At 45.0% G+C, this 14724-nt stretch overlaps 1 protein-coding gene across 1 annotated transcript in view; it reads right to left on the bottom strand.

The window, feature by feature from the left end:
- Window positions 1-14724, bottom strand: part of LOC110511523 (proprotein convertase subtilisin/kexin type 6) — a 114851-nt gene that overhangs the window by 36656 nt on the left and 63471 nt on the right. Inside the window, exons 14-16 of the mRNA XM_090222822.1 lie at window positions 14532-14714; window positions 14172-14274; window positions 10720-10916 (exon numbers count right to left, since the gene is read on the bottom strand). Of these exons, the coding sequence (XP_090078948.1) occupies window positions 10720-10916; window positions 14172-14274; window positions 14532-14714 (483 nt within the window). The remainder of the gene's footprint in view (window positions 1-10719; window positions 10917-14171; window positions 14275-14531; window positions 14715-14724) is intronic.

Below are 14724 nucleotides of genomic sequence, written 5' to 3'. Positions count from 1 at the left end.
GTGTGAGATTGAGGGCATCAAGTTTAGATTGTAGGATGGCTGGGGTGTTAAGCATGTTCCAGTTTAGGTTGCCTAGCAGCACGAGCTCTGAAGATAGATGGGGGGCAATCAGTTCACATATGGTGTCCAGAGCACAGCTGGGGGTAGAGGGTGGTCTATAGCAGGCGGCAACGGTGAGAGACTTGTTTTTAGAGAGGTGGATTTTTAAAAGTAGAAGTTCAAATTGTTTGGGTACAGACCTGGATAGTAGGACAGAACTCTGCAGGCTATCTTTGCAGTAGATTGCAACACCGCCCCCTTTGGCAGTTCTATCTTGTCTGAAAATGTTGTAGTTTGGAATTAAAATGTCTGAATTTTTGGTGGTCTTCCTAAGCCAGGATTCAGACACAGCTAGAACATCCGGGTTGGCAGAGTGTGCTAAAGCAGTGAATAGAACAAACTTAGGGAGGAGGCTTCTAATGTTAACATGCATGAAACCAAGGCTATTACGGTTACAGAAGTCGTCAAAAGAGAGCGCCTGGGGAATAGGAGTGGAGCTAGGCACTGCAGGGCCTGGATTCACCTCTACATCGCCAGAGGAACATAGGAGGAGTAGAATAAGGGTGCGACTAAAAGCAATAAGAATTGGTCGTCTAGAACGTCTGGAACAGAGAGTAAAAGGAGGTTTCTGGGGGCGATAAAATAGCATCAAGGTATAATGTACAGACAAAGGTAAGGTAGGATGTGAATACAGTGGAGGTAAACCTAGGTATTGAGTGATGAAGAGAGAGATATTGTCTCTAGAAACATCATTGAAACCAGGAGATGTCATTGCATGTGTGGGTGGTGGAACTAATAGGTTGGATAAGGTATAGTGAGCAGGACTAGAGGCTCTACAGTGAAATAAGCCAATAAACACTAACCAGAACAGCAATGGACAAGACATATTGACATTAAGGAGAGGCATGCTTAGTCGAGTGATCAAAAGGGTCCAGTGAGTGGAGAGGTTGGTTGAGGGTCACGGCGATTTAGACAGCTAGCCAAGCCAACCGGTAGCAAGCTAGCATAGGATGGAGTCTGTTGTTAGCCACCTCTTGCGTTCGGTCAGTAGATTAGTGGAGTTCCGTGAGGTAGAGGGGATTAATCCAAATCACACAACAACAACAAAAATAAGAACAATAGATATAGTTATAGAGGCCCGAGAAGAAAACATAATAATAATAAAAATAAATAAATTGTCCGATTGTCTATTCAGATAGCAGCCGGTAAGACAGCTAACGGTTAGCGGGCCGCAGATGGGCGTTCAGGTAACGTCGCGACAGAGGAGCCAGCCGGATCTCCTTCAGGTAGATAACGTCGGCAGTCCAGTTGTGAAGGCCCGGTGGGGCTCCGCGTAGGCAGTGAAACGGGTCCGGATAGGTGACTGCAGCCCAGGAGTGAATGATGGAACTCAGGAGTGATTGACGGAGCTGGCTAGCACCGGAACAATCGATGTTTGCTCCGGAATCGACGAAAGCCGACTGTCACACGGATAGCAGCTAGCTAGCTGTGAGATCCGGGTATGAATGTCCAGAGAGCAGTTGAAATCCAGGGACATGGAGAGAAAAATTGGTCCGGTATGTTCCGTTCCGAGCCGCGCTGCGCCGTACAAAACTGGCGATAGATTTTCGAGCTAAAGGATAGCTGATGACCACAAACCGTGGTTAGCTGAATACTAACGATTTGCCAGTAAAGAAGCTAACTAGCTTCTGATTAGCTTCTGGATTAGCTTCTGGGCTAGCTCCTGGCTAGCTTCTGGCTAGTTTCTGGCTAGCTTCTTGGAGTTTCTGGCTAGCTTCTTGGAGGATTACAGATCTGAGGTAAATAATAATTTTTTATAAATATAAATTGGTGAGGCTGGTTGCAGGAGAGTGTTTAGAAGATGAGTTGATGGAAAATAAAAATAAAATGTATGTGAAAAAAGTTGTAAATATATATATATACAGGACACGACAAGACGAGGACAAAAGACGTCTGAACTGCTATGCGATCTTGGAGTGCACTATGGTGAATCACTAAAAAAATACAGAAATACACAGAATCCATAGACTCTAACCACTTCTGGGAAAATTGGAAAACACTAAACAAACAACAACACAAAGAATTATCTATCCAAAATGGATATGTATGGGTAAACCACTTCTCCAATCTTTTTGGCTCTATAACAAAGAATAAAGAGCAAAAACATATACAGGATCAAATACAAATCTTAGAATCAACTATTAAAGACTACCAGAACCCACTGGATTCTCCAATTACCTTGAATGAACTACAGGACAAAATAAAAACCCTCCAACCCAAAAAGGCATGTGGTGTTGATAATATCCTCAATGAAATGATCAAATATACAGACAGCAAATTCCAATTGGCTATACTAAAACTCTTTAACATCATCCTTAGCTCTGGCATCTTCCCCAATATTTGGATCCAAGGACTGATCACCCCAATCCACAAAAGTGGAGACAAATTTGATCCCAATGGGATATGCGTCAACAGAAACCTTGGGAAAATCCTCTGCATTATCATTAACAGCAGACTTGTACATTTCCTCAGTGAAAACAATGTACTGAGCAAATGTGAAATTGGCTATTTACCAAATTATCATACGACAGACCACGTATTCACCCTGCACACCCTAACTGACAAACAAACCAAAACAAAACAAAAGCAAAGTCTTCTCATGCTGTCACGCCCTGACCTTAGAGATCCTTTTTGTTCTCTATGTTTGGTTAGGTCAGGGTGTGACTCGGGTGGGAAAGTCTATGTTTTCTATTTCTTTGTTTTTGGCCGTGTGTGTGGTTCCCAATCAGAGGCAGCTGTCTATCGTTGTCTCTGAATGGGGGGGGGATCACATATAAGTTGTCATTTTCCTTTTGGGTTTTGTGGGATCTTGTTTTCTGTTTAGTGTCTGTGCCTGACAGAACTGTTCACTTTCGCTTTCACTTTTGTTATTTTGTTTGAGTGTTTTTTTTAAATAAAATCATGAACACTTTCCACGCTGCGCTTTGATCCACTCCTTTCGACGAGAGCCGTTACACATCTCCAAGATCGCATAGCAGTTCAGACGTCTTTTGTCCTCGTCTTGTCGTGTCCTGTATATATATATATTTACAACTTTTTTTCACATACATTTTATTTTTATTTTCCATCAACTCATCTTCTAAACACTCTCCTGCAACCAGCCTCACCAATTTATATTTATAAAAAAGTATTATTTACCTCAGATCTGCAATCCTTCAGGAAGCTAGCCAGAAACTCCAGGAGGCTGGCCAGAAACTAGCCAGAAGCTAGCCAGGAGCTAGCCCAGAAGCTAATCAGAAGCTAACCACGGTTTGTGGTCATCGGCTGTCCTTTAGTTCGAAAATCTATCGAAAATCTATCGCCAGTTTTGTACGGCGCAGCGCGGCTCGGGAAACGGAACATACCGGACCATTTTTTTTCTCTCCATGTCCCTGGATTTCAACTGCTCTCTGGACGTTCATACCCGGATCTCACAGCTAGCTAGCTGCTATCCGTGTGACAGTCGGCTTTCGTCGATTCCGGAGCAAACATCGATTGTTCCGGTGCTAGCCAGCTCCGTCAATCACGCCTGAGTTCCATCATTCACTCCTGGGCTGCAGTCACCTATCCGGACCCGTTTCACTGCCTACGCGGAGCCCCACCGGGCCTTCACAACCGGACTGCCGACGTTATCTACCTGAAGGAGATCCGGCTGGCTCCTCTGTCGCGACGTTACCGGAACGCCCATCTGCGGCCCGCTAACCGTTAGCTGTCTTTCCGGCTGCTATCTGAATAGACAATCGGACAATTTATTTATTTGAATTATTATGTTTTCTTCTCGGGCCTCTATAACTATATCTATTGTTCTTATTTTTGTTGTTGTGTGATTTGGATTAATCCCCTCTACCACACGGAACCCCACTAATCTACTGACCGAACGCAAGAGGTGGCTAACAACAGACTCCATCCTATGCTAGCTTGCTACCGGTTGGCTTGGCTAGCTGTCTAAATCGCCGTGACCCTAAACCAACCTCTCCACTCACTGGACCCTTTTGATCACTCGACTAAGCATGCCTCTCCTTAATGTCAATATGTCTTGTCCATTGCTGTTCTGGTTAGTGTTTATTGGCTTATTTCACTGTAGAGCCTCTAGTCCTGCTCACTATACCTTATCCAACCTATTAGTTCCACCACCCACACATGCAATGACATCTCCTGGTTTCAATGATGTTTCTAGAGACAATATCTCTCTCTTCATCACTCAATACCTAGGTTTACCTCCACTGTATTCACATCCTACCTTACCTTTGTCTGTACATTATACCTTGATGCTATTTTATCGCCCCCAGAAACCTCCTTTTACTCTCTGTTCCAGACGTTCTAGACGACCAATTCTTATTGCTTTTAGTCGCACCCTTATTCTACTCCTCCTATGTTCCTCTGGCGATGTAGAGGTGAATCCAGGCCCTGCAGTGCCTAGCTCCACTCCTATTCCCCAGGCGCTCTCTTTTGACGACTTCTGTAACCGTAATAGCCTTGGTTTCATGCATGTTAACATTAGAAGCCTCCTCCCTAAGTTTGTTCTATTCACTGCTTTAGCACACTCTGCCAACCCGGATGTTCTAGCTGTGTCTGAATCCTGGCTTAGGAAGACCACCAAAAATTCAGACATTTTAATTCCAAACTACAACATTTTCAGACAAGATAGAACTGCCAAAGGGGGCGGTGTTGCAATCTACTGCAAAGATAGCCTGCAGAGTTCTGTCCTACTATCCAGGTCTGTACCCAAACAATTTGAACTTCTACTTTTAAAAATCCACCTCTCTAAAAACAAGTCTCTCACCGTTGCCGCCTGCTATAGACCACCCTCTACCCCCAGCTGTGCTCTGGACACCATATGTGAACTGATTGCCCCCCATCTATCTTCAGAGCTCGTGCTGCTAGGCAACCTAAACTGGAACATGCTTAACACCCCAGCCATCCTACAATCTAAACTTGATGCCCTCAATCTCACACAAATTATCAATGAACCTACCAGGTACCTCCCCAAAGCCTTAAACATGGGCACCCTCATAGATATCATCCTAACCAACTTCCCCTCTAAATACACCTCTGCTGTCTTCAACCAAGATCTCAGCGATCACTGCCTCATTGCCTGCATCCGTAATGGGTCAGCGGTCAAACGACCTCCTCTCATCACTGTAAAACGCTCCCTGAAACACTTCAGCGAGCAGGCCTTTCTAATCGACCTGGCCGGGGTATCCTGGAAGGATATTGACCTCATCCCGTCAGTAGAGGATGCCTGGATATTTTTTAAAAATGCCTTCCTAACCATCTTAAATAAACATGCCCCATTCAAGAAATTTAGAACCAGGAACAGATATAGCCCTTGGTTCTCCCCAGACCTGACTGCCCTTAACCAACACAAAAACATCCTATGGCGTTCTGCATTAGCATCGAACAGCCCCCGTGATATGCAGCTGTTCAGGGAAGCTAGAAACCATTATACACAGGCAGTTAGAAAAGCCAAGGCTAGCTTTTTCAAGCAGAAATTTGCTTCTTGCAACACTAACTCAAAAAAGTTCTGGGACACTGTAAAGTCCATGGAGAATAAGAACACCTCCTCCCAGCTGCCCACTGCACTGAAGATAGGAAACACTGTCACCACTGATAAATCCACCATAATTGAACATTTCAATAAGCATTTTTCTACTGCTGGCCATGCTTTCCACCTGGCTACTCCTACCCCTGTCAACAGCACTGCACCCCCAACAGCAACTCGCCCAAGCCTTCCCCATTTCTCCTTCTCCCAAATCCATTCAGCTGATGTTCTGAAAGAGCTGCAAAATCTGGACCCCTACAAATCAGCCGGGCTAGACAATCTGGACCCTTTCTTCCTAAAATTATCTGCCGAAATTGTTGCCACCCCTATTACTAGCCTGTTCAACCTCTCTTTCGTGTCGTCTGAGATTCCCAAAGATTGGAAAGCAGCTGCGGTCATCCCCCTCTTCAAAGGGGGGGACACTCTTGACCCAAACTGCTACAGACCTATATCTATCCTACCATGCCTTTCTAAGGTCTTCGAAAGCCAAGTCAACAAACAGATTACCGACCATTTTGAATCTCACCATACCTTCTCTGCTATGCAATCTGGTTTCAGAGCTGGTCATGGGTGCACCTCAGCCACGCTCAAGGTCCTAAACGATATCTTAACCGCCATTGATAAGAAACATTACTGTGCAGCCGTATTCATTGATCTGGCCAAGGCTTTCGACTCTGTCAATCACCACATCCTCATCGGCAGACTCAACAGCCTTGGTTTCTCAAATGATTGCCTCGCCTGGTTCACCAACTACTTCTCTGATAGAGTTCAGTGTGTCAAATCGGAGGGTCTGTTGTCCGGACCTCTGGCAGTCTCTATGGGGGTGCCACAGGGTTCAATTCTTGGACCGACTCTCTTCTCTGTATACATCAATGAGGTCGCTCTTGCTGCTGGTGAGTCTCTGATCCACCTCTACGCAGACGACACCATTCTGTATACTTCCGGCCCTTCTTTGGACACTGTGTTAACAACCCTCCAGGCAAGCTTCAATGCCATACAACTCTCCTTCCGTGGCCTCCAATTGCTCTTAAATACAAGTAAAACTAAATGCATGCTCTTCAACCGATCGCTACCTGCACCTACCCGCCTGTCCAACATCACTACTCTGGACGGCTCTGACTTAGAATACGTGGACAACTACAAATACTTAGGTGTCTGGTTAGACTGTAAACTCTCCTTCCAGACCCATATCAAACATCTCCAATCCAAAGTTAAATCTAGAATTGGCTTCCTATTTCGCAACAAAGCATCCTTCACTCATGCTGCCAAACATACCCTTGTAAAACTGACCATCCTACCAATCCTCGACTTTGGCGATGTAATTTACAAAATAGCCTCCAATACCCTACTCAACAAATTGGATGCAGTCTATCACAGTGCAATCCGTTTTGTCACCAAAGCCCCATATACTACCCACCATTGCGACCTGTACGCTCTGGTTGGCTGGCCCTCGCTTCATACTCGTCGCCAAACCCACTGGCTCCATGTCATCTACAAGACCCTGCTAGGTAAAGTCCCCCCTTATCTCAGCTCGCTGGTCACCATAGCATCTCCCACCTGTAGCACACGCTCCAGCAGGTATATCTCTCTAGTCACCCCCAAAACCAATTCTTTCTTTGGCCGCCTCTCTTTCCAGTTCTCTGCTGCCAATGACTGGAACGAACTACAAAAATCTCTGAAACTGGAAACACTTATCTCCCTCACTAGCTTTAAGCACCAACTGTCAGAGCAGCTCACAGATCACTGCACCTGTACATAGCCCACCTATAATTTAGCCCTATCAACTACCTCCTTCCCAACTGTATTTAATTTATTTATTTATTTTGCTCCTTTGCACCCCATTATTTTTATTTCTACTTTGCACATTCTTCCATTGCAAAACTACCATTCCAGTGTTTTACTTGCTATATTGTATTTACCTTGCCACCAAGGCCTTTTTTGCCTTTACCTCCCTTCTCACCTCATTTGCTCACATTGTATATAGACTTGTTTATACTTTATTATTGACTGTATGTTTGTTTTACTCCATGTGTAACTCTGTGTTGTTGTATCTGTCGAACTGCTTTGCTTTATCTTGGCCAGGTCGCAATTGTAACTGAGAACTTGTTCTCAACTTGCCTACCTGGTTAAATAAAGGTGAAATAAATAAATAAAATAAAAAAGTGAAGGCGTAGACTCAGGTTTTCTGGGTGTCTATGTTTTTGGTTGGACAGGTTTCTCAACTACTTTCTTAGATTTTTGCATTCTTCATCAAATCATTTGTCATTGTTGTTCATTTTCTTTGGTTTTCTATTTGAGATTTTTAGACTTGATAGGGAAGCTGAGAGGTCAAATATACTGTTTAGGCTTTCTACTGCCAAGTTTACACCTTCACTATTACAGTGGAACGATTTGTCCAGGAAATTGTCTAAAAGGGATTGAATTTGTTGTTGCCTAATTGTTTTTTGGTAGGTTTCCAAACTACAATCCTTCCATCTATAGCATTTCTTAATATTACTCAGTTCCTTTGGCTTTGATGACCCATGATTGAGTATTGCTCTGTTCAAGTAGACTGTGATTTTGCTGTAGTCTGATAGGGGTGTCAGTGGGCTGACTGTGAACGCTCTGAGAGACTCTGGGTTGAGGTCAGTGATAAAGTAGTCTACAGTACTACTGCCAAGAGATGAGCTATAGGTGTACCTACCATAGGAGTCCCCTCGAAGCCTACCATTGACAATGTACACACCCAACGTGCGACAGAGCTGCAGGAGTTGTGACCCGTTTTTGTTGGTTATGTTGTCATAGTTGTGCCTAGAGGGGCATATGGGGGAGGGAATGCTGTCACCTCCAGGTAGGTGTTTGTCCCCCTGTGTGCTGAAGGTGTCAGGTTTTTGTCCAGTTATGGCATTTAGGTCGCCACAGACTTGTCTCTCTCTCTCCCTCTCTCCCTCTCTCCTTGTTTCTCTCTCGCTCTCTCTCTCTCTCTCTCTCTCTCTCTCTCTCTCTCTCTCTCTCTCTCTCTCTTCTAAAACAGTGTAGTATCTGGGACCTGGCGAGTTTGGAGGATTTATAGAGGAAATACCATCCAAACATAATCTGTCCAACAGCATAAAACGACCTCCGTAAATGAGCCTGCAACCCAGTTTCAGCCATTTCACACACACACACACACACACACACACACACACACACACACACACACACACACACACACACACACACGGTCAGACTGGGACAAAAGATCGGCCCTGGGATTTCTATCACACCGGCCTACTTATTTCCTTGATGCCTGCACACCGGCCAGTCCCCCATTATTAGCCAGATAATGATCATTTAGACAGGCCGACTGGACAACGGACCAGCCTATCTGGTCCTGCACACCGGCCAGTCCCCCATTATTAGCCAGATAATGATCATTTAGACAGGCCGACTGGACAACGGACCAGCCTATCTGGTCCTGCACACCGGCCAGTCCCCCATTATTAGCCAGATAATGATCATTTAGACAGGCCGACTGGACAACGGACCAGCCTATCTGGTCCTGCACACCGGCCAGTCCCCCATTATTAGCCAGATAATGATCATTTAGACAGGCCGACTGGACAACGGACCAGCCTATCTGGTCCTGCACACCGGCCAGTCCCCCATTATTAGCCAGATAATGATCATTTAGACAGGCCGACTGGACAACGGACCAGCCTATCTGGTCCTGCACACCGGCCAGTCCCCCATTATTAGCCAGATAATGATCATTTAGACAGGCCGACTGGACAACGGACCAGCCTATCTGGTCCTGCACACCGGCCAGTCCCCCATTATTAGCCAGATAATGATCATTTAGACAGGCCGACTGGACAACGGACCAGCCTATCTGGTCCTGCACACCGGCCAGTCCCCCATTATTAGCCAGATAATGATCATTTAGACAGGCCGACTGGACAACGGACCAGCCTATCTGGTCCTGCACACCGGCCAGTCCCCCATTATTAGCCAGATAATGATCATTTAGACAGGCCGACTGGACAACGGACCAGCCTATCTGGTCCTGCACACCGGCCAGTCCCCCATTATTAGCCAGATAATGATCATTTAGACAGGCCGACTGGACAACGGACCAGTCTATCTGGTCCTGCACACCGGCCAGTCCCCCATTATTAGCCAGATAATGATCATTTAGACAGGCCGACTGGACAACGGACCAGCCTATCTGGTCCTGCACACACACACACAGTATGGCTGAAAAACAGATGAGAGAGGCTCTGTCAGTGCTCTGTACGTCAGAGGGTATCTCAGGTTATGACAGATGACGTCAATGCGTGCTCGACTGTGTGTGTGTGCGTGTGTGTGTGCGTCCATGCGTGTGTGTCATTCACAAATCAACACATGAACCCACTCCACCATACTCAGTTAATCCCTGGCGTCCAGGATAACAGGCAGCATGGGAGTTGAACATTGACCTTTTGTGTGGTCACGCAAAAACCTCATCACATCAACCCTTTTGAGCCGCAAATCATTCCCTTATTTCCTTCTATAGAAAATATCTTCACACACTCAATCTAACTGTTACTATGTTACTAAGCAGATTCTACGTCAATATAACGCTATTACTACAGCTATTACCGTGTAGTTAAATAGGTATGAGGGCAACTTAAAGTAAAGTAGTACATTGTTTCTTCTTGGAGAGACAACCCTAATAGCTTAAATTGTATTTTGTTGTATATATATATATTTTACCGTTATTTAACTAGGCAAGTCAGTTAAGAACAAATTCTTATTTACTATGACAGCCTACCCCGGCCAAACCCGGACGACGCTGGGCCAATTGTGCCCCGCCCTATGGGAATCCCAATCACAGCCGGATGTGATACAGTTAGTTAGGGCTTAGTTAGTTAGGGTAAACCGATCCTAGATCTGTGGTTATAAAGTTCTACCTAGATCTCTTTTATTTTCCTAACCATTTCTCTTCACAGTAACATCACTAGCAGCAGAGTTACAGTAAACATGTCCTAGATCTGTGGTTAGTTTGGGGAAACTGATCTTACATCTGTGGTTAGTTTGGGGAAACTGATCCTAGATCTGTGGTTAGGCTCAACTTTTTCAAGCAACTCCACTTGACTTACTGTCGTCAGCGAAGTACCCAGCAGGGCAGGTCTCAGAGCAGGTAGTGTTGAGGGGGTTGAAGTAGAGTCCCCTGCGACAGGAGCGACACTCGGTGGGGGTGCGTCCCACACACCTCTCACAGCCCTTGTGACAGCGTCGACACCTCCTGGCCTCCAAGTTATCGTAGAAGCCCAGCGGACAGTGGCTCACACACGTCCTGTCATGGATTGATTGATGAGTTCTAATTACAGTAAATTGAGTTGATAATACAGTAAAACACACATTAGCCGATTTGTAGAGACTGGCTCTGCTGTATTTCACAAGTCCTGGGATGGATGAATGGATGGATGAATGGATGCATGAACGAATGGATTTAATCATTCAAAAGGACCTATTTCCCATATCCTGATCTGTTCACTATGTGAAATGTAACCTCTCTGCAAGTTGGCAATTGTTTATTTTACTGTTTTATCTAATCAATTAAATTGATTAATGAATTTCACATAAATAACAGATCAAGTAAATGGGGAAAAAGACTCTTTGAATGAATTAGTCAGAAAGACTACAACATCATAAAAAGAGGGCAAGTAGATTTCATGTCTAATTCATTTTCCTATATTAGCTTCATTATTCCTCTCCTGTAATCTTCTATTAGAAGTATTATGGTAGCACTGTTTTATGGTAGAGAAATGACCTGAGATTTGTTAGGAAATAAAGGGGTATCAAATGGTACTTTCTGGTATTTAATTCAAAGAATTTCACACAATTGGTAACTACCTGGTACCAAATGGTGCAGATGTGTTCTTTGGTTGGAGTATCAAATTAACAAGTAAGTATTCTTAGGTTATTACTGTGTAAAGACCCTCGCTCCCTTCGGTCTCAACGTAGACTTTGATCTGAAGCCATTCTCGTGATTATTGTGATTTTGCTATTGTAAATGTTTGTAGGCTTATGTAGCCAAATTGTATCTATGATCGTACGCTATCCATTTATGTTTTTTGTATGCTATTTTAATATATGAGAATTACCCAATGATATCAGGCCGCACCTGGCCATGATTACAGACACCTGTGTGTCTTTTGACACTATATAAATGAGTCATCCCACAGTGTTTGTCATTATACCCTGATGTAGACAGCTTGTCTGTCCAAAGTTGGACATACATTTTTTTTGCATCTGAGCTCCTAGAGCGTGTGACTCTCCTTTATTTTTAAAAAGTATTATTGTGTAATTACCATTTTACCATGTAATTTCTAAGTAAAAACCAGATAATTTAGAAGTAAATACCAGGTCAATTCTGTACCGTAAAATAAAGAGCTACCGAAGTAATACAGGTTTTCTGAATAAGAATGGACACAGTCAAAATGCTTCCACTCCTCAACATGCTTCCATTCCTCAACATGCTCCCATTCCTCAACATGCTTCCATTCCTCAACATGCTTCCATTCCTCAACATGCTTCCATTCCTCAACATGCTCCCATTCCTCAACATGCTTCCATTCCTCAACATGCTTCCATTCCTCAACATGCTACCATTCCTCAACATGCTCCCATTCCTCAACATGCTTCCACTCCTCAACATGCTACCATTCCTCAACATGCTCCCATTCCTCAACATGCTTCCATTCCTCAACATGCTCCCACTCCTCAACATGCTACCATTCCTCAACATGCTCCCATTCCTCAACATGCTCCCATTCCTCAACATGCTTCCACTCCTCAACATGCTACCATTCCTCAACATGCTCCCATTCCTCAACATGCTACCATTCCTCAACATGCTCCCATTCCTCAACATGCTCCCATTCCTCAACATGCTTCATTTCCTCAACATGCTTCCATTCCTCAACATGCTCCCATTCCTCAACATGCTACCATTCCTCAACATGCTCCCATTCCTCAACATGCTCCCATTCCTCAACATGCTCCCATTCCTCAACATGCTTCCATTCCTAAACATGCTCCATTCCTCAAAATGCTCCCATTCCTCAACATGCTCCCATTCCTCAACATGCTTCCATTCCTCAACATGCTCCCATTCCTCAACATGCTCCCATTCCTCAACATGCTCCCATTCCTCAACATGCTCCCATTCCTGAACATGCTTCCATTCCTCAACATGCTCCCATTCCTCAACATGCTTCCATTCCTCAACATGCTCCCATTCCTCAACATGCTCCCATTCCTCAACATGCTCCCATTCCTCAACATGCTTCAACCCTTCAAAATGCTTCCACTCCTCAACATGCTTCCATTACTCAACATGCTCCCATTCCTCAACATGCATCCATTCCTCAACATGCTTCCATTCCTCAACATGCTTCCATTCCTCAACATGCTCCCATTCCTCAACATGCTCCCATTCCTCAACATGCTCCCATTCCTCAACATGCTCCCATTCCTCAACATGCTTCCATTCCTCAACATGCTTCCATTCCTCAACATGCTTCCATTCCTCAACATGCTCCCATTCCTCAACATGCTCCCATTCCTCAACATGCTCCCATTCCTCAACATGCTCCCATTCCTCAACATGCTTCAATTCCTCAACATGCTCCCATTCCTCAACATGCTCCCATTCCTCAACATGCTTCCATTCCTCAACATGCTCCCATTCCTCAACATGCTTCCATTCCTCAACATGCTTCAACTCTTCAAAATGCTCCCACTCTTCAAAATGCTCCCACTCTTCAAAATGCTCCCACTCTTTAAAGTGCTCCTGTCACGACTTCCGCCGAAGTTGGTTCCTCTCCTTGTTCAGGCGGTGTTCGGCGGTCGACGTCACAGGCTTTCTAGCCATCGCCGCTCCATTTTTCATGTGTCCATTTGTTTTGTCTTGTTCCCTGCACACCTGGTTTTCATTCCCCAATCAATTCATATGTATTTATTCCTCTGTTCCCCATCATGACTTTGTGTAGGATTGTTTGTGTTACGTGTATTTTGATATTGTGGATATTGTTACGCGCATTACTTTTTGTCTATGTTCCGTGTTTTGGGCACATTTGATGTTATTTTGTGCTGTCATTTTGACCGGAATAAAAAGTGTGCCTGTTCACTACACTCTGCTCTCCTGCACCTGACTTCGCCTCCGATACACACTCCTAACAGCTCCCACTCTTCAAAATTCTCCCACTCTTCAACATGCTCTCACTCCTCAACATGCTATTGTGCCTTCCTGTCTTGATGTTGAGCAGAAACAGAACAATAAATAATTACTGAGTTTGAATCAGATATGGTCACAGTCACAGCACAGATAAAAGAGGAAACCAAGATGGGTCACAAATCTGAAGCATCCGGTGGGGGCTTCCACTCACCACCATATATGGTGATGAGAGGAAGTCCAGTGGTAGACAGAGGGAGAAGATGGAGTGAGATGGACCGGGCCATTCCACAAATACTGTATATGAAACATTCAGCGGTTCCTTTTGTTCCATCTTGGGTTAGTATCTTTGGACCCAGTCTGTTTGTTTACCTGCCTGTCTTGAGGCTGCCCAGGCTGTAGTGGATACAGTTCAGACAGTGGTCAGGATCTGGCCCGTCACAGCCCTGGTCCCCACACTCACTGTGGCACGGCCCTGAGAGGGGTTACAGAGAATACACACACACACGCACGCACACACGCACGCACAATCACACACAATCACACACAATCACACACGCACACACACACACACGCACACGCACACACGCACACGCACACACGCACACAAACAAATGCAAAGGTACACACAAAACACACACACACAGAGGTTAGAAGGAGTTTGAGTTGTGTTGTCGGACTACAGTGTTGTAACAGTTCAGAGCGAACAGTTTATGGCAGAGCCTCTCCTACCGCTGTACTCCTCCTCTTCCTCCTCCTGGTGCTTGAGGACCTCCGGAGGTGGTTCGGGCCCGTTGGGGTCCCGGCTGGGGGTTGGAATCTCAAGCATCCTGGAGCGAGAGTGCTGGGTCCCGTGAGACTGGTACGGGTGCCCCGAGGTGCCATAAAGGACCAGCGTCCACTCTTTCAGTTTACCTACAACAAG

The sequence above is a fragment of the Oncorhynchus mykiss genome, chromosome 26, assembly GCF_057628025.1.
Source record: "Oncorhynchus mykiss isolate SJ-2025 chromosome 26, ASM5762802v1, whole genome shotgun sequence".
Classification (NCBI taxonomy): Eukaryota; Metazoa; Chordata; class Actinopteri; order Salmoniformes; family Salmonidae; genus Oncorhynchus; species Oncorhynchus mykiss.
This window is presented reverse-complemented; position numbering and strand designations above follow the sequence as displayed.